The following is a 26,625-nucleotide window of genomic DNA, read 5'->3' as shown; positions in this document are numbered from 1 at the left end:
CCCTAGACATCTTTTCTGGACATTTGTATAGTGAATAGTCTGGGAAGATAAAAATAGCATTTCTCGCCGAAACCAGTTTGGCTCAGTGGATAGAGCGTTGGCCTGTGGACTGAAGGGTCCCGGGTTCGATTCCGGTCAAGGGCATGTACCTGGGTTGCGGGCACATCCCCGGTGGGCGATGTGCAGGAGGCAGCTGGTCGATGTTTCTCTCTCATCGATGTTTCTGACTCTCTATCTCTCTCCCTTCCTCTCTGTAAAAAATCAATAAAATATATATATAAAAAATAGCATTTCTCTACAGAGCAGAGGGCAAATTTGTTTCTTTCCTGATATATGAAAGATAATGTCTCTCTCCAGAGGCAGAAGTTAGACAGGTATGTTTGTGGCCCCTTTAAAGGTTGTGGTTTCCTAAGCCTGGGGTTCCTCAGCTGTGACAAACGCATTTCACGCACAGTGTCCACGTGGGCCTGTTTGGTTTCACTCCCATGGGCATGAGGGAACAGGAAACTCCCGCAGACATCAAGCTCACACAGCGTGGGAGTAGTAAAGTCCTTTGTCTCTGACCCAGGAGTATTGTGCCTTCTGCTGGCGTCTATGACTCCTGTGAAGCTAATGTGTTAGCTTGAAAGCAGGGTTAAGTCTTAACCTTTTTCCCTTATCTGACTTATTTGAATAGGTCTCAGTAACCTCTAAATTAGGCATAATACTATTCTCTAACACTCTACCTAACAACATAGGACTGTGATGCAATTAAAATAATGCATGTGATGTTCTTAGTATGATTTCTGTAATATTGACTATTACTATTACCATCATGGTAATCCTGCCTTACTGTGCTTGAGTTTGTCAATATCAATAGATAGAACTTTGATCACTACCAAGGACAGCATGTATATTACTTCCTTTGATCTCCATGCAGCAATCCTATAAAATAAAAGCCTAATATGCTAAGTGCCCGGTCGTCCATTCAGCCAATCAAAGCATAATATGCTAATGATATGCTAATGCCACTCAACTGCTCTCTATGACATGCACTGACCATCAGGGGGCAGACGTTCCTACCAATAGGTTAACTTGCTGCTGGGGTCTGGCTGATTGGGACTGAGCAAGATGGCTGGACACACTCTGGAACCCTCCTGCAGTTCCTCCCCGACTGGCCAACCTCCCGTGTCCCTCCCAGGCCCTGATGGTACGCCAGTGGGGTCCCTCGGCCTGGCCTGCACCCTCTTGCAATCGGGCTGAGGGACACCCCCCCCCCAAGTGCACGATTTTGTGCACCAAGCCTCTCCCTCCCCAGCTGGGCAACATCCCGTGTCTCTCCCTGTCCCCACTTGTGCAGCCGTAGGGTCCTTTGGCCTGGCCTGCACTCTCTTGTAATCTGGGACCCCTCAGGGGATGTCAGAGAGCTGGTTTTGGCCCGATCCCACAGGCAAGGCCAAGGGACCCCACTGGTGCACAAATTCATGCACTGGGCCTCTGGTTTTATATAATTCAAATACCAATCGCAGACTTTCAGAAAATTCCTACCAGGATTATGTTAATCCAATTTAGGCTGTGGGAAACACAAATGGACTAAAAAGATAAAAACACAAAAATAAAGAATACTGCCCAGCTGGCATGGCTCAGCAGTTGAGCATCGAGCTATGAACAAGGAGGTCACGGTTCAATTCCCAGTCAGGACACATGCCCATGTTGCAGGCTCAATCCCCAGTTGGGCTGTGTAGGAAGCAGCCAATCAATGATTCTCTCTCATCATTAATGTTTCTATCTCTCTTCCTCTCCCTTCCTTTCTCTGGAATAAATAAAAATATGTTTAAAAAAATTTTAAAGAATACAATAGTTAGAATAATCAGATTCAAGTATTGTATGGGGAAGTATAATATAACCATAAAATTAATGGGATTAATTATTAAGTAATAGATTGATAGATTGGACTATAAATATATAAAATGCTTTTTTGTCAATACATCATAATAAAAAGACAAGTTTGAGGTTTGATAACTTTACATTTTTATATAAGTAAAAGTGTTAAGGTCTTTAATAACTAATGTTGAAAATGGGCAAAGTTTTTAAACATACAGCTCATATAAGAACATAGGGAAAATGTTCAGATTTATTAATAATCAAAGAGGTAAAAACAAAATATAATAAGATGCTATTTCTAGAGAGACAATCAGTAAGACAATTGTAATATAATGATCTTCCTTTCTGGCCATAAAAAAGTAAACAATACACTCTTACTCTACTGTATAATTTTTTTCTTAATTAATTACTTTTATTGGGGTATAATTGACAATATATGAATTTTCGGTGTACAACATAAAGATTTGATTATTTGTATATATTGCAAAATGATAACCATAGTAAGTTTAGTTAACAACTATCACCATATGTATGGAATTATTTTTTAAATTAAATCTTTATTGTTCAGATTATTACATTTGTTCCTCTTTTTCCCCCCATAACTCCCCTCTTCCCAGTTCCACCCCACCCTCTGTCTTCACTCCCCACCCACTGTCCTCATCCACAGGTGCACGATTTTTGTCCAGTCTCTTCCCGCATCCCCCACACCCCTTTCCCCCCCAAGAATAGTCAGTCCATTCCCTTTCTATGTCCCTTATTCTATTATAATCAACAGTTCATCCTGTTCATCAGATTATTTATTCACTTGATTCTTAGATTCACTTGTCGATAGATGCATATTTGTTGTTCATAATTTGTATCTTTAACTTTTTACTTCTTCTTCCTCTTCTTAAAGGATACCTTTCAGCATTTCATATAATCCTGGTTTGGTGGTGATGAACTCCTTTAGCTTTTCCTTATCTGTGAAGCTCTTTATCTGACCTTCAATTCTGAATGATAGCTTTGCTGGATAAAGTAATCTTGGTTGTAGGTTCTTGGTATTCATCACTTTGAATATTTCTTGCCACTCCCTTCTGGCCTGCAAAGTTTCTGTTGAGAAATCAGCTGACAGTCGTATGGGTACTCCCTTGTAGGTAACTGAGTTTCTTTCTCTTGCTGCTTTTAAGATTCTCTCTTTGTCTTTTGTTCTTGGCATTTTAATTATGATGTGTCTTGGTGTGGTCCTCTTTGGATTCCTTTTGTTTGGGGTTCTCTGTGCTTCCTGGACTTGTAAGTCTATTTCTTTCACCAGGTGGGGGAAGTTTTCTGTCATTATTTCTTCAAATAGGTTTTCAATATCTTGCTCTCTCTCTTCTTCTGGCACCCCTATAATTCGGATGTTGGTACGCTTGAAGCTGTCCCAGAGGCTCCTTACACTATCTTCATATTTTTGGATTCTTTTTTCATTTTGCTTTTCCGGTTGGGTGTTTTTTGCTTCTTCGCATTTCAAATCTTTGCCTTGATTCTTGCGCTCCTCTGGTCTGCTGTTGGGAGTCTGTATAATATTCTTTATTTCAGTCAGTGTATGCTTAATTTCTAGTTGGTCCTTTATTACAACATCGAGGGTCTCATTAGATTTCTTGAAGATCTCACTATATTTATAGGCGGTCTCACCAGTCTTTTCAAGGGCCTTACTAAATTTATGGGCAGCTTCTAGACAGTTCTTGAGAGACCTTAAAAGTGTGGTTTTGAACTCTATATCCAGCATTTTGCTGTCCTCCATTTCTGTCATTTGTGTCCTGTTTCTTTGTCTCCGCATTTTTTATGCTTTCTTGGTGCACCCCCTAGTGGTCTTTGTGTACAGTCTTGTTGTAGTTAAGCCTTGGTTGTTTTAGGTAACACTGGGGGGGATTTGACCTCCAGGCCATTGGCTGTGGCCTGAGGCTATCCAGCAAATGCCTCTGTGCAAGGCTTGGGCAGGGCGGGTCCTAGGGGATCAGCAGGGCAGGCAGGAGCGAGCAGTTATGGCTGCTCCCAGTCCCGTCCCCAGAGGCTCTGCCTCTCAGTGTCCCAGCCACCTCTGCAAGCCCCTTGGAGAGAAAGCTGCCCTCGAGTTCCGACCGATGCCAGACAGTCCCGCTTCTCCTGTTTGAGTCTGGGTACCCAGAGACTCACCCAGAACTGGAACCCAGAGCCTGAGACTCCCTCCCGATTGAAAAAGACAACCGCACCCTCAGCCGCCAGCCCGCTCTGCATGTACCTCTGCACCTTTGTATTTTACTTCCGCACCGCACCTCCTCTGAGTCTCGGTATGCTTTTCTCTTTCCTTCTAGTTGTAGAATTTCCCCTCAGCCAGCCTTCCTGTGGTTCTGGGTGATGTCCCTTCCATCTTTTAGTTGTATTTTTGAAGTGGTTGTGCGAGGCAGCAATCTCCGGTGTTTACCTATGCCGCCATCTTGGTTTCCTCTACTCTACTGTATAATTAATACAAAATTTCAGCATATAAAGATTTTTCTAAATATTCATACAAGGTAAAAGAAGAAAAGAGATAAAATAATAATGATGGTTATTTTTAATAGAAAAATTAAAACTAATTTCTACTTTTATTTTAAATATATTTGTGTTTCTAATTTTCATGAATGAATACTTTTAAAAAAATATTTTTTTTAATTGATTTCAGAGAGGAAGGAAGAGGGAGAAAGAGGTAGAAACATCAATGATGAGAAAGAGAATCATTGATCAGCTGCCTCCTGCATGCCCTCTACTGGGTATCGAGCCCTAAATCTGGGAATGTGCCCTTGACCAGAATCGAACCTGGGACCCACAGCCAACACTCTATCCACTGACTTTTATTATACTGTTACCAGAGAATCAAATTCCTCCCTCACTAGTGGGAGTGGGAGGGTGGTTCTTGGGGTACTGCTGAAATAAGAATTTTCAGAAGCCTTCACAGAAGGATGAGATGTGGGAAAAGGCTTTATTTGCATGAAGTTACATTCTTGGGGCTCCAAAGTCCACTGCCCCTTAAGCCAGTCCTGGAAAAAGTGTAGCTGGGGGTCTCAGCAGAACCAAAAGCAAGGCCAGTGTCCAGAACTTCCGTTCCATGTTCCACCCGGGTGTAGTTCAGCATTCAAGCTAATTAAAGTCTGTTAGTCCATTGTGGGGGTCACACATGGCCATGAGCCACGTGGGCCAAGGGGAACCAGGAATCCAGCAGGTGGAGAGAGACAGAGAGGTAGAGATAGAGATAGAGATAGAGATAGAGATAGAGATAGAGATAGAGATAGAGATAGAGATAGAGATAGCACAAAAACCAAGAGAGCATGCTTCTTTATTTAGAAGTTTAAATGTTTAGGTTTCAAGCCTTTACAGTGGCCATGCCCATCCTGGGCACTAATTTGTTCCCTGGTGTGGAAGACAGGCACCTTCCCAGTCACTCAGACCTTTCTGGGCATGCCTTAAATCTGCCTTTGTCCAGTCTCTTCCCCCATAGATCAGCGGGGGAACAGACTTGGAGAGTGTTCGATGCAGCTTTTTGGTAAAGCTGTATAAATGTCATGTCTATATTATCTAGCCTTCCCTCTCCTCCTTTCCTGTTAAACAGCATCAATACCACCAAAAAAATATTTATTTTTTAAAAAGAAGAAAATTTTAACTCTAATGTTTTAAAAAGCATTAAAAAATAATCAAGGTAAAAATAGAAATGAGTAAATTAAGAACCAAAGTTGCATCCACCCAGCATGACTCAGTGGTTGACTGTCAACCTATGAACCAGGAGGTCATGGTTTGATTCCTGATCAGGGCATATGCCCGGGTTGTGGGCTCGATCCGCATTAGTGGGCTGCAAGGGAAAGCTGATCAATGATACTCTCTCAGCCTTGATGTCTCTATCTCTTTCTCCCTCTCCCTTCCTCACTGAAATCAATATATATTAAAAAGAACCAAATTGACTAGGTTAACCAATTTAATTATGTGCCCATTTAAAATGTGAAAATCTCAAGGATATCAGACCTTTTTTCTCTCAAAATTGTAAATTTTGTAACTAACCAAGAAATTAGAAATGAATTAATAATATAGGGAGAAAGTACAAAATTGGTAAAAATATGCTTAAATAAATTTCTATAGTGATATAGTTTTTGTATGTTTGTTTTGCTTTGTTTTTTAATTCCCACTGAAAGATAATTTTTCCATATCTTTTTAGAGAGAATGGGAGGGAGTGATGGAGTGGTAAGGAAAGAAACATAAATGTGAGAGAGACACATTGATTGGTTGCCTCCTGCACGCACCCTTACCAGGGGTGGGGATCGAACCCATGACCCTTATATGTGTGGGCTGACATTCTCACCACTGAGCCACACTGGGCCAAAGCATGTAGTGATACAGTTTTATAATAATTTCAAACTTTCAATGTTATTCAGCCACAAGAAAAAACTAAATCCTGCCATTAGCAACAACACAGATGGACCTTGAGGAAATTATGCTAAGTGAAGTAAGTCAGAGAAAGACAAATATTGTATGACCTCCCTTATATATGGAATCTTAGAAAGACTCAGAAATAGAGAGTAGAATGGTGGTTACCAAGGTGTGGGGTAGAGGAAATTAGGAGATGTTAAAAAAGGGTTCAAACTTCCAGTTATAAGATGAATTAGAGGCCCAGTGCACGAAATTCATGCACTCAGGGGGTCCCTCAGACCGGCCTGCATCCTTGCATGGTCCAGGAGCCCTTGGGGGATGTCTGACTGATGGCTTAGGCCTGCTCGATCTGGTGAGCGGGCCTAAGCTGTCAGTCGGAAATCCTTAGCACTGCCGCGGAGGAGGGAGAGGCTCCCACCACCGCCGTTGCGCTTGCCAATTGTGAGCCTGACTTCTGGCTGAGGGGAGCTCCCCTGTGGGAGTGCACTGACTACCACAGGGCCACTCCTGCATTGAGCGTCTGCCCCCTGGTGGTCAGTGTGCATCATAACCGGTTGTTCCGCCATTTGGTGGATTTGCATATTAGCCTTTTATTATATAGGATAAGTTGCCCATAGACATCCCCAGTTCCTTGCCACATAAGCTTCTCCAGTTGGCAGCTGACAACATAGCAGCTATCTTCCATCAGAGTGAGCTGGTGTGAGAGTAAAATAAGGCTGGTAGTTTAAAGCCTGAGTCTATTTACATATTAATGTGGGAGTGACAGCCCAACATTTTTTGATATTTTATTCATTTCATGTAAGTCACAAGATCCAGACCAGAGGGAGAGGGGTATATACAAGGGCATGAATACAGAAGGCAGAGGATACTGGAAGCATCTTAGAAGCCACCCACCACAAAGGCCTCAATCTCTAATAAGAATTTGGGCTCTGAGCACAAGACACTAGAGCTGTCTCTTTGCTTTCCAGCACAGTCTCTAGCCCTTCACATCACCATCTCCTCAAAACAAATAAAAACTAGCACATGCAGGATCTTTCTCTGTTTTAGGTATTTCTGCAGATCCCACAATGCTGCTTCTTGCCATGCCATGAAAAGAAGTCTCCCTGGTTTCTCTTATACCTAGAGTCCTTTCCTATTTGCCAGAAGTCACAGCCATTTCAGGATTAATTCAACACATGTTCCTACAGGCTTCTGATTTCTGTTCCACTAATAAGGACTAATCTCTCTCCAAATATAATTTCTTTTATAATCTTTACATTTTAACTCTTGAAGTCTTTAAAATGTGATTCTGCCTTAGATGGTGAGTGAAAGTGAGATGTATGGTAATCCTAATTTGTGACAATCCCTATCTTTGGTAGACATCCTGGCTCAGATTTCTCTGTATGAGGAGCTCAGAGAGTGATTTCATTGATATAAAAGAAAACTTAAATACTTGCCAAGTTAAGTTTGATATGGGATAAAGTATGCTAATTATGTGTGTGTTCCTAAATGGTAGAGGAAAACTTTGGGGATCCCAAATGACCAAATGGCAGGAGTATAGGAAAGTGAAGAAGGGGATATGAGTGTTGGCATATTTTAGAATGCTAGGGCAGCAGGAAAAGTGTAATAGTAAACTGAGCCAATTAGATACTCAAATCACTGTAGTGAAACTGGTAGGCTATACAGTTTAGTGGTTAAATTAAATGAGTTATTGGACAGTTTCTCAGAAAGCCCAGACTTCTACCTCCGAAAATATGTATAAAATCTTTTAAGGAAAAATTGATATGTACAAAGATACTTGAGTATCCTATATAATAAAAACGTAGTATGCAAATTACCCCCTTGACCTGGAGTTCGTCTGGGAGTTCGACCAGTGGGCAGGGCCAGCTGGGGGAATGTGAGGGAGATCCTGGCCAGCAGCAGGTGGCCAGAGGAAGGGAGGGAGTACCCAGCCAGCAGCCAGCACCTGCTAGGGACCCTACCAATACAGGAATTTCGTGCACTGGGCCTCTAGTATAGCATGAGACAATAGGAGGTCAAGGACAGATTGACCATGATAGAAAAGAGAAGGAATGATGGTTACAAAGTGGAATCCTAATGAGGCAGGTACCAGTGAAAGGAAAAATGTCCCCTTTGCTAAGGACATGGTCCTTTGCTATCCCTGAGTAATGAAAATGAAAATACAGTTAAGTTCATTCATAATGACTTGGGAGACTTAACAATCTATAGGCATGATTAGAATCACACAGCCACTGGAGATATCATAGCACTATTTTAAACCTCAATTGTATGCCCCTGACCCAGACATATCATTGCAATCACCTTTTAGTCCTGAGCTCACTTTAAATTCTTCTAATTGTATATCACACCATAGCTTTATTCCCCATATTATGAGTTATCGGTGAAGGTTCAGTTGAGGAGAGAGAAGCCACACTAGTTATTTTTAATGAAGATAATTTAATATAGGTATGACTAAACAGTTTTTGAAAGATGTAAGGCATAAAAGAAAAAAATATGATAATACAGTGTCATAACTGCAGGATGTAGTGACAACACATAGGCCAAGGGGAAAGGGAAATGGTTGGAAGAACCTTTCCTCTTACTGACAATTACTGGAAGATCTAAAGAGAAGCCAGGTGGAAAATCAGAGGCCGCACCACAGCGTAACAACTGAAAGTGTAGAAGGTAAATTTGGAGCAGAACATCTATAGCTTAATATCAAGTACAGAGAGATAGCTGTGGAGTGTGGAGGGAGAAGAAATGTAAAAAAAAAATATTACCCAGAATGTGAGTGGAGGAAATCATGTTGGCTGTCACTAAGGCAAGCTCTTTCATACCTGCTCTTTTGGAGCTCTGATCACTTTAAGGTCTTCAGTATCTGATCATGAACAGTAAAGAACCCAAGAAATACAAGTCATTTTATAATAAAAGGTCAGATAAAATTCAGTAGTTCTCGGCCATGTCTAAATACACATTAGGCCCACCTGGGGTACTGTTAAAAAAACATTATACTCTTTTCACTCTCCAATTCAGTTAAATCTTAATGTATGATTATTGGACTCAGGCATGAAGATTTTTAAAGCTCATCAGATGCTTTCTAGATCAGTGACACACATTCTTTCACACACCTGCACTAATAGATTTGATTAAAGCCAAAGTTTTATGAAAAATAGCATGGACAAAAAAAAAAATAACATGGACAGCAAAAATGGTTGAGAATCATATATAACATACACAATAAAAAAGAGTTGTGAATTTCTACAGGATGCCTGGGTCATAGGTAACAAATACAGAAAATTCCATATTGTAATAGGATTCAATTGTGTGGTGATTTTGACATACAAAGGATCCTAGGATACTCCCTTAATCCCATCAAGGGTGTGCCCAAATAAACTATTTTTAGACATAATAGATCAAGAGGAATGAAAACTATAAGCTACAAAAATTGTCTGACCAAAAAGGTATGTTTGCGAACTCCAAATGTTTGATTTTGAGTCATTTCTAATCCACAGACAAAGTTAATAATAATAATAATAATAATAATAATAATAATAATAATAATAAAAAGAAGAAGAAGAAGAAGAAGAAGAAGAAGAAGAAGAAGAAGAAGAAGAAGAAGAAAAGGAAGAAGAAGAGCCCGAACAGTCTTGCGTCAGTGGATAGAGCCTCAGCCTGTGAACTGAAGAGTCCCAGGTTCGATTCTGGTCAAGGGCATGTACCTTGCTTGTGGGCACATCCCCAGTAGGGGGTGTGCAGGAGGCAGCTGATCGATGTTTCTCTCTCATCGATGTTTCTAACTCTCTATACCTCTCCCCTCCTCTCTGTAAAAAATCAATAAAATATATTTTCAAAAAGATATACTGATATCAAAAAGATTAGATGAAAAGATGCTCAATATCATTAGCCATTAGGGAACACAAATTCAAAGTACAATGAGCTATCACTACATTGCTATTAGAATGTTTATAATTAGAAACATTTATTTAAAATAATGATAATAATAATAATAATAATAAGAAGAAGAATAGGAAATAAGAAAAAAATCTACAACGGCCCATGGATTGAGACTAGGCTATTCTGTTGAGGAATCGCTGCAGGGCCCTCTTGATGTCCCTGTTCCTCAGACTGTAGATGAAAGGGTTTAGCATAGGGGTGACCACAGCATACACCACAGAGGCCCTTGCAGCCTTCCTGGGATAATGTGAGACAGTGGAACTGAGGTACACCCCAAGGCCTGTCCCATAAAATAAACAAACAACTGACAGGTGAGAGCCACAGGTGGGGAAGGCTTTATACTTTCCACCTGACGATGAGATTCTCAGAATGGAGGAAACAATTTTGTAGTAAGAGAACAAGATACCTGAGACTGGAATGCCACCAAAGATGGCCCCAATAAAATAGACTAATATTTTATTAGTAGAGGTATCATTACAAGCAAGCTTGAGGAGTTGAGGCGGGTCACAGAAGAAGTGAGGAATTTCCGTGTTTGTGCAAAAGGAAAGCTGTGATATCATCAAGCAGTGCAGTTGGGAGTCCAAAAGGCTGATCAAAAAAGACACCAGAAGCAGCAGGCTACAGAAATGGGGGTTCATGATATCCAGGTAGTGCAGGGGATAACAGATAGCAACTAACCGATCGTAGGCCATCACAGTTAGGAGTGCACTGTCCAAACAGCCAAAAAAATTTAAAGAAGACACCTGAGTCAGGCAGCCAGCATAGGAGATGGCTCTGCTATGAGTTTGAATGTCCCAAATCACCTTTGGGACGGTGGTAGAGGAAAAGCCAATGTCAGCCATGGACAGGTTGGAGAGGAAGAAGTACATGGGGCTGTGCAGACGGGAGTCAGAGCCGACGGCCAGGAGGATGAGCAGATTCCCCAGCATAGTGACCAGGTACATGGACAGGAACAGGCTGAACGTCAGAGGCTGCAGTTCCGGGTCATCTGAGAAGCCCAGGAGGATGAACTGCAATGTACCTGTTAGATTCTGTGGCTCCACATAGCAGAGACAGCTTTTAGAAAATACATGAGAGCTGGTATAAGGGAAACAAGCACATTAGTGTGTCTATATTTTGAATTTAAGCAATTCATAGTTTTCACACTTGAGGACCATGGCCCTTTAGTGATATTTCTTGCTTATGACAAACGTTCTTCTTAAAAATCTTTTCATATTGCATTTTGCTCCATGAGCCTATTACTGCATGCATCACTCTGGAAAGAATGGGCTGAATAAATGAGAGGAGCAAGGTTATTTAGAGCTTTATAAATCCACAGACACACTCGCCTATCAGTACCCTCCTATGAAGGAAAAAATGGAATGAGAACTATTCGTCTCTCTTAACAAAATGCTCTTTATTAGTGTCCTTATTAGTTCAAGGATACTAATAAGCAGTTCAATGTAATTTGTTATATCCAAATGCAGCATGATTAATTCCTTTGATTTGTAGTATTCATAAGCATGCTATAAGAACTATGTAATAAACTGTCTGAGTCCATTTTTTGTCTGTAAAAAAGAATATCTCACCTTTTGTGACAGAATAGATGGACCTAGAGCAGTGGTTCTCAACCTGTGGGTCACGACCCCTTTGGTGGTCGAATGACCCTTTCAGAGGGGTCGCCTAAGACCATCCTGCACATCAGATATTTACATTACGATTCATAATAGTAGCAACATTACAGTTATGAAGTAGCAACGAAAATAATTTTATGGTTGGGTCACAACATGAGGAACTGTATTTAAATGGCCAGAAGGTTGAGAACCACTGACCTAGAGTGAGTTATACTAAGTGAAATAAGTCATACAGAGATAGACAAATACCATATGATTTCACTAGTATGTAGAATCTAAAGAGCAAAACAAACAAACAAAATAAAAACAGACTTCAGTCCAACTTAGCCACAAATCAGTTTTCAAAGCCCCATCATCAGTTTCAATTAGCCATTCAGGGAAGGGTGCTTGGAGGAAAATGATGAATCTCATTCATTTCCTTAGTCACACAACATCCCTGGAAGTGATGAAAACCCAGGCAGAAAAACCGCCAGTGTGGGTCAGCCATATGGATTATGCTGTGTTATTATACACTAACAACTTGTAATCAATATGTAAGAGAGTGCATATATGTTTTTGTTTGTTTTAGTTGCCTACTCTGTGCCAACCACAGTGTGGGTGCTGGGCAATCAGAAATAAATGAGACTCAGTTGCTTCCCCACAGGCCTGCTGCCTGGGGTTACCTGGAAAGAGAAAGGACAGACTGAGTAGGTTGGCTGGGAAGTTTTTTGGTTTATTGTAATTTTCATATTTGATTTAACCCATTATACCAAAAACATAGTTTTGCCAATATACACAACTGAGATATTTTATGATCTTTTTTTATACGTCTTCAATATCTGGTGTTTTATATGGGCAGCACATCTCAGTTCGGACTAGCCACATCTCAAGAGCTCAATAGCCATGTGAACCTAAGTAGTATGGAAAGACGTTGTTCTGCCCCCTGTGTCCTGTGAATAGCGTTTCACTGCTCAGATCCAAATCTGACTCCACCCTTTTTACCCAAGTACCTGGGTACAAATTAAATAGGAATATTTTGCTCCTTTCCTCAACTCTAAAATAACACTAGTTGTCTACCCTGGTCTTGAGGGCATTCTGCAGGTGAAAATGGAAGCTACATAACACAGAGCTCTGAATCTGGCATGAGAAAACCCTCAGTGGAGTTTTGTAATATTATGGTTACTCTCCTCATCACTGTCATGACCATAACCATAGCATTCATGATCCTATTGGAATGCTAAGGGAATGAAGAAGTCCGGTTCCCGCTCTTGTATGGGCAATGACTTTGGAAGGTAAGAATGGTAGTGGAGAAGAGCAGAATTCCGAATGAGAGTTCTAAAATCCCCAATGGAAAAAATAACATAAACTTCATAAGCCTCTGAGTTGTAACTTTGCTTATCAATGCCCTCCCATCTGGCTATCTCAGCTGTCCTGCTGCCTTGATAATGAGAAAACCAGTTTCTCCATAATTCCTCCTCCATCCACCATATCCTTTGCCACTCACTGGTTTGTGCTGTCTCTCCGCTGAGTCATGACCTAGGAGTTTGGATCCACTGCCCTCTCCTGCCTGGTAATGAGAAGGCTGAGGCTCTGTTCTCAGGACTGGCATGAAGGCAGACTCAGGCATGGATCTCTGGATGCAGGTCTCAATTCTGGGAGGAAGAGCCACACATATGACTCTTGACTGGGACTGGCAGCCTGTATGGCCTTGAGAGCTCAATGCACAGAGCTAATAATTAGTGAAATTGGTCCATGTTTTCCTAACCTCTGGGGACTTCCTAATATTAACAGAAGAGGAAACAGAGAATAGTGAATGTACTTAGAAGGGGCTGGGACTTTCCTCTTCTCAGGAGAAAGAGCATCTGTACACTTTGCTTCTGACTTCCAGTTTCAAGAATGTTAACATAGAATGCAGTCTTTTCACAAGTTATGACTTTTTGAGTTTGACATCTGCAAAATCACTGTATTAATCATGTGAATTAGGGGCAATTAGACATCTCTGACAAAAACCTATAACTATTTCCATTTTCTTTGTTAAGACTTCTGTCTTTAAAGGGAAAAGTCTATTTCCCTTTTTTAGGTTTTATTTTTAATAGACATAAGTATTGTATATTGAGGGTTTACTGTGTGCAAGGTGCTCTTTGCAGCACTATATATTTATGATCTCTTTTTTCACTTCTTTTTTCTTGAACTTACTGGGGATGACATTGATTAATACAATTATATAGGTTTTAGATGTACTATTCTATAATATGTCACCTGTATCTTGTATTGTGCGTTCAGCACCCCAAGTCAAGTAAGGGATTTTTTGGCTATTTACATGACAATCCAAGTTCTGATTTTTCTCGTTCATTGATGTTTTGGGTACACTAAAAAACTACTGACTTTCTCTTAAATTAAGAAGGGTACCCAACAGTGTTAGCTAGGGTTGCAGCCCCCTCAAAGTTTGACTGGGGTTGACCTATTCCAAGCCCACTCACTTTTGGAAGGAGGGAGTTCCTTGTGGGCTGTTGGCCAGAGGCCTTCCTCACTCCTCTGCCTAATGGGCCTCTCACAGGCAAGCTAATGCATGGCTGTGGCTCCCATAGGACAGGTAACAAGAGAAAAGGACCAGGAATATAAAGCCTTTTGGCACCCTCATATCAGAAGTGACATCTCATCAGTTTTGCCATATTGTGTTGGTTGGAAGCAGGTCAGTAGGCCCAAGACACACTCCAGAGGATGGGTCTCCACAATAGCTTGAATACAGGAGCGGAGGTCATTGGGAGCATATTGGAATCTGCCCACCATACAGGCCTCACCCTCCCTCAGGACACTGGTCTCTAAGGACCACAACCCTGGAGAAATGACTCTGCTTCCCAGCCTCACCCGCAATCCATGACACCACAACGCTCTTAGCAAAATTTCCCTGCGGATATACTGGCATATGAGTAGAAATTGCCTCTATTTTGGTGTTTCTGCAAGCCCTACCATGTTCCCTCAGGACACACAGTCCAAAAAAGCCAACATGGTTTCCCTGCCATCACCAGGATCCCTCACATCAAGATGCAGCCATTCTGTGCCCAGATTCAACAAATGTCTCCAATGGCTTCTGATTTTTGTCCTTGAAAAGAGCTTATCCTATTCCAGGATGAATTTTCCTTTAGCTTTGTGTCCACAGATCCTAAAATTTAAATAAGTGTGTTTGGGGCCTATTTCGTGTTGTTGTGTTGTTTTTTTTCCAATTGATAAAGTGAGTATGGGAATGATGGTACTTCACAACCTCCCACATCCTACTCATGCAGTCCTCCTGCCTCAGACAACTCTGGATGAGGAATTTAGAGATCGGTCTGTCATTAATTGATAGGGAAAAAAATGTGGCAAAACCTAGTTGGTGATGTAGGAGACACCAACTTCTGTTGCCCCACAAAGATCAACAATTACATCCATGAACAAAAACAGCTCTGGGAGAGCTCAAGAGTCCACTTATGGAACGTCAGCAACACAGTGGAACAAAACACCTGAGAAGAACCACACAAAAGGAACAAAGACCAGCTTCATAGTTCCTGCATCATGCCATCGCCCAGGCCTCGCTACTCAGCAACAACAGGAAACTCCAAGCTAGAAAGAGTTGTTAACCTGGTGGAAGGAGGGAGAGTAGAGTGAGCAACTAGTTTACCAAGGCTTTTAGTGCCTCTTAGGAAAGACCTGTTTTATTTTCACTCCACACAGAGAATGGCAAAGCTTAGACATAAAGACACAGCTAAAAGCAAAAAATAAGATAATGGATTGCCACAATAGGATGTAGGAATGAATTAAAAATGGACAAAGAGACCAATGGTACAGAATCAAGAGCCCAGAAATAAACCACTGCATACACAGGCAACTAATATTTGATAAGGGAGACTCCATTGGTTCTCAATCTAAGGAACTTTCAGGTGAAATCTGAACAAGCCCTCCATTCATGGAAAGCAGGGAGAGACCAAAAGAAGCTCACTACAGATCAGGAGGTGGCAGTTTTCATAAACCAGTGAATTTATAGTAAGGCTTGTCTTGGGCGGCCATAAGACAAGTAGATCAATACACCTGCCTACCAAATCTTAAAAGTTTATCCTCCTATCTAATAATAGACAAACATGGTAATTGACCATACCTTTGCTATGCCTCCCATTGGCTAATCAGGGCGATATGCTAATTAACCCAACCAAGATGGCGGCCAGCAGCCACGCAGCTGAAGCGAGCAGGAGGCTTGCTTGCTCCAGTGATGGAGGAAGCCAAGATTCCCTGCCTGCCGCGGCTGGCTCTGAGCTCCGAAAGCAACAAAGTTTCAATTATAGAAGCTAAACAAACCCCAGATACTTGCTTTCAGCCTGCCGTGGCCACGGAGCTGAAGCCGGCTCTCAGCTCCAGTGACGGCAACAAAGTTTCAATTATAGAAGGTAAATAAATCCCAAAATAAAAAAGAAAAAGAAAAAAAGGAGAAGCTGGGAGCTTCAGTCACAGGCCAGCCTGAAAACAGCCATCAGCCCCTCATCCAGGCTGGCCAGGCACCCCAGTGGGGACCCCCACCCTGAAGGGGGTGTGACCAGCTGAAAACAGCCATCAGCCCCTCATCCAGACTGGCCAGGCACCCCAGTGGGGACCCCCACCCTGAAGGGGGTGTGACCAGCTGAAAACAGCCATCAGCCCCTCACCCAGGCTGGCCACGCACCCCAGCGTAACCCCCACCTGATCTGGGACACCCTTCAGGGCAAACCAGCCGGCTCCCACCCGTGCACCAGGCCTCTATCCTATATAGTAAAAGGATAATATGCAAACTGACCCTAACAGCAGAAAGACTGGGAATGACTGGTCACTATGACACACACTGACTACCAGGGGGCAGATGCTCAATATAGGAGCTGCCCTCTGGTGGTCAGTGCCCTCCCACATGGGGGAGCTCTGCTCAGCCACAAGCCAGGCTGATGGCTGCCAGTACAGCGGTGGTGATGGGAGCCTCTCCTGCCTCCTCAGCAGCTCTAAGGATGTCTGACTGCAGCTTAGGTCTGCTCCCCGCTGGCAAGTGGACATCCCCCAAGGGCTGCCAGGCTGCCAGAGGGAGTCTGATTGCCAGCTTAGGCCCAATCCCCCGGGGAGCAGGCCTAAGCCAGCAGGTGGTCATCCTTCAAGGGGTCCCAGACTGTGAGAGGGCATAGGCCGAGCTGAGGGGATCCCCCCCCCCCAGTGCACAAATTTTTGTGCACCGGGCCTCTAGTATACAATAAAAGCCTTAACTGGGTTCAGTGATGTATAACATCTAGATGGTTTCAACAAAACATAACTAGCTAAGGGCATATCCTTGGGCCAGCTTCTAGAGAAGGGTAGGCAAGTGAAATGAACATTCCAAGGACAGGGGAAGGGTAGGAGTCTCTGATTCCCCAGGCCCAGCTCTTGGGTCCACTGGCAGTCACATCTTGATGAACTTCAATTGACCCAGTCATCAGTATTTATAAAACTCCCCAGAGAGTTCCAATAAAATCCACAATTAAAAACCAGTGAACTGCACCCTCAGAAATTACCTGAATACATAGATTTGACAAATGCAAAATGTGTATGGAAATTACTGTAAAACCATGGGGAAAGATATAAAGTTTAAGTATGTACTAAGAGAATTGTACATTTCATCTGGATACCACAGTAAATGCATTTATTATGGAATTATGATGATGCACAAAGGACCCCAGGTTACTCTGCCAATTCAAATAATGTCAAATCAAAAGAAGTAAAGTTCATATGTGAAGCATGGAGAGGAATGAAAACCATGAAACTAAACACAATATGATTAAGGAAACAGTAGTCACTGGTCTACATGTTTGGTTTTGCTAGATTTTCCAACTACACTCCAAAAGGGATTGCAGAGATATTAAGAGTAGTCTGTTCTGCTGTAGAGCCTCCATAGGGCACTCTTAATGTCCCTGTTCCTCAGACTGTAAATGAAAGGGTTCAGCATGGGGGTAACTACAGTGTACATGACTGAGGCCACCACATCCTTCCTGGGGGAAGGCAACAGTGCTGATCCCAGGTAACCTCCAATAGCTGTTCCATAAAATAAGCAAACAACAGACAGGTGAGAACCACAGGTGGAGAAGGCTTTATACTTCCCACCTATCGATGGAACTCTCAGAATGGAGGAAACTATTTTATAGTAAGAGCAAAAGATCCCTGAGATAGGGAGAAAACCAGAGATGGCACCAACAAAATACATGACTATGTTATTGGTGAAGGTGTCAGAGCAGGCAAGATGAAGGAGTTGAGAAGGATCACAGAAGAAATTAGAAATGTTTACATCCTTGAAGCAGGTAAGTTGTAACACAATTAAAGTATGCAGCTGGGAGTCCAAAAGGCTGATGAAAAATGACATCAAAACTAAGAAGCAGCAGAGGCATGGGTTCATGATGGCTGAGTAGTGCAGAGGGTGACAGATGGCCACAAACCGGTCATAGGCCATGACAGTCAGAAGCATGCCATCCATACATCCAAAAAGGATCAAAAAAGACATCTGTGTCAGGCAGCCCCCATAGGAGATCACTCTGCTGTGAGTCTGGATGTCCACAATCATCTTTGGAACAGTGGTAGAAATGAAACAGATGTCCGCCAAGGACAGGTTGCAGAGGAAGAAGTACATGGGGGTGTGGAGGTGGGAGTCAGAGCTGACAGTCAGGATGATGAGCATGTTCCCCAACACGGCAACCAGGTACATGGACAGGAAGAGCCCCAAGAGCAGAGGCTGCAGGTCCAGGTCATCTGAGAGACCCAGGAGGAAGAATTCTGAGACACGTGTTAGATTCTTTAGTTCCATGGGGCTGAGACACCTTTAGAAGAGGATTGGCAAAACGAAAATAAGTAAATGAGCACACAGCATTGTATCCATATTCTGTATTCAAGCTGTTCACCCATGAGGTCATATACCCCAGTACCTTTACCAGTATTTCTCAGTATGGCAAATCCTATTTAATTAGAACTCTCTCTTCTTTATTTTCTTTTTTTTCAAATGTACCTTTATTGTTGAAAGTATTATAGATTTACCCTCTCCACCCCATTGACCCTTCCAACCTGCCCCGCCCCCAGCCCTAGGCCTTCACCACACTATTGTCTTTCTTTATTGGGTTTCCATGTTATTCACCTCTTTCTATATACACTTTATTGTCCAGAAACTCCATTGAAAAGTATTAGAGGAGCAAGAACATTAGAGATAACAAAGCCATAATCACAGGAAAACACAGCTACTGCTTTAAAATATATATAGAATAAGAAACACCCATCCCTTTTAAGGAAAAAATCATTCTAATTTTAAGAAATTAAGAAATAGCTAAATATACCTTCTTTTATTCAAATACGATGCTAACTAGATAGTTCCTTTATTTAGAGTATTTTCAGCACTGTATTAAAGACAGGATTGTGTAATCTGGATTCTAAATGAAAATTGAATATTCATAATCAGAAAATATTTTTATGTGATAGTTATCTTCATGGGTTTTATCATTTTTTTTTTTTTTTTTTTTTTTTGGTTTTCTGTCTCTCCTTCATAGAAATAAGTGATTACTCAAGCATGAGAGTTGTCCTTCAAAAGTCATTTGGAAGTTCTTTTTCAATTAGTACTAGTTTAAAATTTTTTGAGGAGCCTCCATATTGTTGATTATAATGCCTGAAGGATATTCATTCACACCAACAGTGTACCAGGGTTCCCTTTCCTCCACATCCTCGCCAACATGTGTCTTTTTTTTTTCTTAATTTATCTTTATTATTGAAAGTATTACAAATGTCACCCTTTTTTCCCCATTTACCCCCTCCTCCCCAGACCCCTCTCCCCCTACCCAGGCCTTCACTGAACTGTTGTCTGTGTCCATAGGTTATGCATATTTGCATATACATTATTTGGCTAATCTCTCCCCACCCACCCCACCCACCCTCACCTTCCATCTGAGATTTATCAGTCTGTTCCATGCTTCTATGTCTCTGGATCTATTTTGTTCATCAGTTTATTGTGTTGATTAGATACCACATATGAGACTTTTCTTTTTTATAATAGCCATTCTGATAGGTGTGAGATGATTGTACTATTGTGATTTTTATTTGCATTTCCCTGATGGTTAGTGATATTGAGCACCTTTTCATATATGACTATTAGTTTTGTTTTTCTGATCATAATCCCTCCTATTTATAGTTGAGGAGTTTAGCATTGAGGAAGTCCCACTGCCAGGTTTAAGACCGAGACATCTTATCCTGTATAATAAAAGCCTAATATACTAAGTGTCGCCTGTTCATTCGACCAGTCACTATGACACGCACTACCACCAGGGGGCAGATACTCTGACTGGTAGGTTAGCTTACTTCTGGGGTCCGGCCGATCCGGACTGGGTGAGATGGGCCAGACACACCCTAGAGCCCTCCTGCAGTCCCTCTCTAGCCCCAATCATGCATCGGTGGGGTCCCTCAGCCTGGCCTGAACCCTCTCACAATCTGGGACCCCTCTGGGGATGTTGGAGAGCTGGTTTTGGCCAGATCCCCACAGGCCAGGCCAAGGGACCCCACCGGCCTCTAGTGCGTAATAGATTTTCATATCAATCCTTTCTGACACAGTGATTGAAATTCTCTTTCTTCAGCTACCAGAAAGCTTATTATTTTGGCAGATCACACTATGATTTAATTGAGGAAAAATGCAAAATAGGACAATGTAAATATATCTGGGCAGTTTGCTCTGGTGTAGAATTGAGATAATAATTGAAGCTACCTTTAAGGATTATTGTAAGAAAGTTTTAAAAAAATCACTTAAGTTGCTTAAACCAGTGATTCTTATTTCCAGCTGACTGATATGTTTGCCTGTGGTTATTTTAAAATATACAGATACTGTGGTCTCAGCCTAGAACCAATTTATGCAGCATCTCTACATGTGAGATTCTTGGTTGTCCTGGTGTGTAGCCGGGATTGAGAAACACTGCCTTACAATACTGCCCAACACTTAGGTAAAACTCCATTGATATTACCTATTATTTCTGTCATTAATACCCACCACCCACATTAAAAATATAAACATTTAACAATGTTTCCTTCAGATCTCATGTTGTAGAGAGATTTGAAACGTTACTGATAAATTTTGATTTTTTCTTGGCATCTTAATTCAATCCCATTTCTATATATACTCATTGCCCAAAGGCAACCAGTGTCATCGATTTGGTGGGCATGTTTTTTTGTCAATGTTGACTTATGTATCCATAAGCAGTTTTCTTAAAACCTTGCCTAACCAGTATACTATATACATTATCACTGAAAAGTACTTCCTTACCACAACATTGTGTTTAAGTCTCTTTATGCAGTACATACACTGACCTTAAACATTTTACTAATGCACATTATTATGTGAGGGAAGACTTCATTTTATTTGGTTTATAAATTTATATCTATATACTTTAGTATAAATTTGACAAATGTAAAATATATATATAATGTAATGTATTTTATTTTCATATTAAATATTTATTTTACATTATATATTTAATATTTATATTATATTATTATTTATATCAGTTTCTCCATACCACAATTTCATGAAAATTCTTGCACCTCTCTTGATTTCACACAAGTGAGAATTTGTATTGATAAGTTAATGGTGATTAATATTTCAACTTCTGAAAATTGGTGCCGGGCTGACCAGCAGCCCCTGAACAACGGATGAACAGATTACTCTGACACAGTTTGACTATGAAAGAGAGGGCTAAGGGGCTCCCTGGCTCTAGTGGCCAGAGCAGCCTCTGTTGCCTGCCTCGTTAGGCCTTTATTGGAATTTTTATCTTTAGATACAAGCAGTAGGGTGAGTAATCTTGGGAGGACACATGTGTTTACATTGTACTCTAGGCAAGGGCATCCAGGGATTAAGATTAAGGATTCCAGTAAACATCCGGGGGTCTTCACGTACACAGACTTGTTTGGAAAGGTCAAGGAATAATTAGGGGCACCTTCCACACTCTCCTAAGTCTCCCTTAAGTCAGAATTCCAATACACAGGGCAGGCGGCCTTCCACACACGTCCCTTTTATCAGAAGGCCCTCCTTACAACTTTCCAACCAAGTCCCTTGTGCTCCCCTACAAATTGGTACATGTGCAATTTTACTAATGCCTAATTGACAATATTTCTTGTTCCAATACAAAAACAATTTTCTATTAACTACATCCTTTTATTAAAAGGGTAGGCATTTGAAAGTATTCTTGAAATCTGTTTTATAATAACCATTCCATGAGAACTCCACATGAAATTGTCATCTTCCTAGCAATTTATTTTCCACTTTGGATTTCAAAACTGGACTGTACAATGCATGACTATTTATAGAAAAACCATAAAATCCACAATGTTTGTGACATTATGGCCCCTGTAAATCGCTGACACGTTTTCTAATTCACAGGTGAACTCAATGAACCAAAAGGGGATAAATCAGTTCTTCTACCTCCATTTCCCATTTGGGACCAAAGTAGGTTTGAAAGAATCACTCGTTAGCTAACGTGGAGGTGACAGTGCCCTGGTGCGGGAATAAGGAGATCGATTTTTGAGTCCTGAATCTTTCATGCCCTCCATGTAGAGTGCATGAAAATCTCTGCATCTCTGTGCTTGTGTTCCTTTTTGGAAATGGCCCATCTAACATTCATCTCTAGACCATGTATGGAACCTAAGAGGAGTTTGGAACTCCAGAAAGATTTGTTCATTTTTTTAACAAAGAATTTCAATCATTATTAGGATAGTGTGCTGACTAATAAAAGACAATTCCAAAAATGTAATGCCATTTTATGATGGAAAGGGTGAAACTTCTGTCTCAATCAAGGCACTAGAGCATGGAATGACATGAAATCCTGAAATGTACCTCAGCTCAACAGTAAGATTTACTTCCCCCTTCTTTCCCGCCTCTATTTTTATATTTATGAAAACCCACTGCAATGCATATTCAGTATTTGAATACTATAGATACTATTACATGGAAATTAACAGGTGTCATAAAAAGCCCATGACATAGACACAAACAAACACTGTTTTATCTTCTCTCTATACCTATGGGACATTCTAGAAATGGAAGGAAACACTGGCATGTATGGTCAAATGCGGGGAATTCATATTGACCACTTTGTTTCTATAAATAATAGAAGAATCTATTCAATGTTTACGTGAGGTTGTTTGTTTTTGATGCCTCCTGTCTGCCAACAAGGTATAAGCTTGGGGTAGAGGATCAGAAATAAATGACACACAGTCACTTCCCTCAATATACTAAGGATGTACTTGTAAAAACAAAAATGAAAGGTCATGTCAGGAATGTAGGGAAATCATAACTTCAGCTCACCCTTACTGTATGCATCCATCACATATTTATTACATAGAGGGCATCAATTATTTGTTTAATCCTTAGTGAAGTTGTGTCAACTGAGAATCAACTCAGAGGACAATCCCATGTTTCAAAGACATTAAGAACCTTCCCCATAGCACACTAATAATTAGTAGAGCAGAAGGGATTCAAAATTAAATTATTAGTCTCTGAAGTCTCATGCACTAAACTTCATTGTGTCCCAACTTTCTGAAATTTTAAGCAGAGTTACAGAGATCTTAACCTCAGATACCTCTGAGGTACATTTTGAACTGCTTTGAGTATCCTGAATAGGAATGGACCCAAAGATTCTGACTTTGGCCCTAGCCAGTTTTGCTCAGTGGATAGAGACTGAAGGGTCCCAAGGACACATGCCCAGGTTGCCGGCTCAATCCCTCCCCAGTAGGGGGCATGCAGGAGGCAGCCAATCAATGATTCTCTCTCACCAATGATGTTTCTATCTCTCTTCCCCTCTCCCTGCCTGTCTGAAATTAATAAAAATATGTTTTTAAAAAGACTCTGATTTTGTCTCCTTTTGAAATTGAATAGGTTGATTATAAGAATGGAGGAAGAAGTGGACAGTTGACGTGAAATCCAGGAGCAAGGACAAGACAGTGGTCTGCCCTAAATTATCATGTGTCAATTCTTTCTATGACCTTTGCCTGTGGTCTCAGCCATCCTGTTTATAGTTGATGCAGCAAATGTGGCCTCTGCTCTCCACTGTGGCCTACCAGAAGACTCCACAGGGAAGATAATAGTAAGTAGGGGGTTCCTGTCAGGATTGAGAGGAAATGAAAGGACTGTTTGGATTGGCCAAGGAGAAAACTGGCCAGGTGTCCTGAATCTGGAGTCAGACTGCCCAGATACAAACCTGGCTGCAGTTCTGACTAACTCATGATCTGTTTCGAGTTACATAAAACACTATGCTCCTTTCTTTCTATGTAAAAGAATAATAATGTTTGCACTTATAATTCAGAAGAGATTATACAGATGAAACCAAACAAAATACATAAAACATATATTTCAGAGCCTGGCACTTAGGAAGCCCTCAATAAGAGTGCTTGATGTTATGGTTAATGTCATCCTTCTCATCATCACCTTCATGATCCTTTTGGGGTGCTCAGGGGCAAGTTTAGAGAGATTCACTTTCTGCTATGCTGAGGAAGATGCCAACCAGAGCCAGAACCAATGAGGATGGAAGGTGAACTCTGAAAGTCTCACACCCCCACCAGAACCAAGAACACAAACTTCGTAGGGTTCTGATCTGAAATTTTGCATATTGGTGCCCTCTCATCAATCTATTCCAATCTGTTCCTTCTGCAATCACCATCTCCCATAGCACTTACTGGGCTGAGCTGCATCTCTGCTGGAGCATGAACAAGGAGTATCAATGGATCTGCTGCCCCTCTCCTGCCTTGTGTGTGACAAGGGCTTGGGGTTTCTCCTCAGGGGTGGCAGGAAAACAGACTCAGGCTGGGACCCTCTGATGTATATGCCCACAAAGGAAGGAGACAGATATGTAGCCAATCCAGTAGGATTAGCATCCATAAGGGCTGGAGGAATCAGCCAATTATTTACTATGTTATGATCGTAGGGGCTCATTGCACAGATCTCCTAATTAGCCAATTGGTCCATGTTGTCCTAATCTCTGGATACTTGCCAGTATTAATGGAAGGGAAAAAAGGAAAAAAAGTGAATGTCCCTGGAGGATCTTGGTCCTTTCTCTCCCGAGAAGGAAGGTCACCTGTACTCCTTGCTTCTTACTTCCAAGTTTCAGGATCTTAATTAAAATTCAAACTTTTTTTTTTATTTAACCACTTACTGTGTGATTTTGGTACCTGTAAATGCATTGTATTAATCATGAAACCTATACAGAACTAGCTCTTCTATACCAAGTATGTGATACTTTTTCCATTTTATCAATTAACATTTGTCTCTAAGGACAGCTTCTTATTTTCATTGCCTGGTTGTTGGTTGGCATTTTGTATTTTGGAGATTTACAGGTGTTTTGGTTTTTCTTTAGGGGGTGTTTATTTTGTTTTTTTTGCTAAATTGAGTGAGTTCTAATTTTTTCTCTGATTGATTCATATTAATATATTATGATTCTATTGATTTTTATATATTTATTTCCTAACTAATACTTAACTCCTTCAGGGAGCTTCTTATAAGGTTTTAATCAAGGTTTCGCCAAGGGTTGCAGTCATCTCAAGGTTTGACTGGCCCAAGCCCAATTCCAAGTTCAATCACAAGGCTGTTGGTAGAATTCCCGTGCTTGCAGGCTATTGGCCAGAGAAACTCCTCAGTTCCTTGACAAGTGGGCCTCTTGACAGTGCAGCTCACAGCATGGTAGTTGGGTTCCATCAACCTGAAGAGCAAAAGAGGGGCAGCAGGAAGAGAGCCAGATTTTTTTCACTCCTTTTTCAAAAGTGACTTTCCATCATTTTTTCACATTTTCATTGTTGGAAGCAAGTCTCTATGTCCAGGTCAACCTCCATGGGAGGAAATAGATAAGCACATGGAAATCAGGATTTGGGGGTCATTGGGAGCCTCTCAGATGCTGCCCACCACATACGCCTCATCTCTATAAGGGCTTTGTGCTCAGGCTCTTCCAGACTCAGACCATGTTCATCTGCTTTCCAGCATGGCCCCAAATTCATCACACTACAAAAACTCAACAAAAATTCACTGGAGACAACCTGACAAAGGGGTAGAACTTCCTCTCCACTAGAAACCTCAGCAGACCTCATCTACTCCTTCTGTCACACAATCCCCAGCGTACCCTTGGTTTCTGTTCCACCAGGAGAGCTTCTCCATCAGCATAAGGCCCACGTACAGCTGTCCATAGCCACATTAACCACGTCCCCATCCCACAGCCACAGTAATCACAGCCCCATTCTATAGCCACACTAACCATGTCCCAGCAGTGCTGATGCTACTACTAGAAATGAGTACACTCACTCCAGATCTATTCTCTATGTATTTCTTTGTGTTCTCATCTCTTGAAAACTATAATAAAATGTGGTTCTGGTGTCTCTCTGCATTTTTTTCCCTAGTGGGTAGAGTGGGATCTATGTGGATAGAAGTGTGTTGTAGCCTTCTAAATTCCATCCTGCAGGCTTCCTGATTCAGAGATCTCTCTGTGAGGAATGTGGAGATTGGTTTGTTGTTAAGTGATATAAAGAAAACTGTAGATACTATTTTGTAGAATTCAAAAGAGATCCAAAGACTGGGTTATTATGACAGAAGACAGGGAAGCATGGTAATAAAGTGAAGTCTTAACCAGACCATTACTAGGGGGAGAAGAGAACTCCCCTTTGTAGTCAACATGGTCCTTTGCAACTCTAATGTAAAAGAAGATAATGTAATGTGATGACTTGTTGAATCCATGATCCACAGGCACCACTAGAGAACACGGCAACTATAAATATGTTATCACCACTGATTTTCCAGTTGTAAATCCATAGCCAAGACACTTCATTTAGAAAC

At 41.3% G+C, this 26,625-nt stretch overlaps 2 protein-coding genes across 2 annotated transcripts; both read right to left on the bottom strand.

The window, feature by feature from the left end:
- Window positions 1-10,301: 10,301 nt before the first annotated feature.
- Window positions 10,302-11,228, bottom strand: LOC132234196 (olfactory receptor 7E178-like). The gene has a single exon (XM_059695241.1). It carries the CDS (start codon window positions 11,130-11,132, stop codon window positions 10,302-10,304), a length of 831 nt encoding a protein of 276 aa, XP_059551224.1. The 5' UTR covers window positions 11,133-11,228.
- Window positions 11,229-17,661: 6,433 nt separating this feature from the next.
- LOC132234536 (putative gustatory receptor clone PTE01) lies at window positions 17,662-24,514 on the bottom strand. Its single transcript, XM_059695484.1, has 2 exons — window positions 24,486-24,514; window positions 17,662-18,610 (listed from the first exon to the last, which is right to left on the bottom strand). Exons 1-2 carry the CDS (start codon window positions 24,512-24,514, stop codon window positions 17,662-17,664), a joined length of 978 nt encoding a protein of 325 aa, XP_059551467.1.
- Window positions 24,515-26,625: the final 2,111 nt, after the last annotated feature.

Source organism: Myotis daubentonii, chromosome 5 (genome assembly GCF_963259705.1).
Source record: "Myotis daubentonii chromosome 5, mMyoDau2.1, whole genome shotgun sequence".
In the NCBI taxonomy this organism is placed as follows: Eukaryota; Metazoa; Chordata; class Mammalia; order Chiroptera; family Vespertilionidae; genus Myotis; species Myotis daubentonii.
Note: the sequence above shows the minus strand (reverse complement) of the source record. Positions and strands in the feature narration are given on the sequence as shown.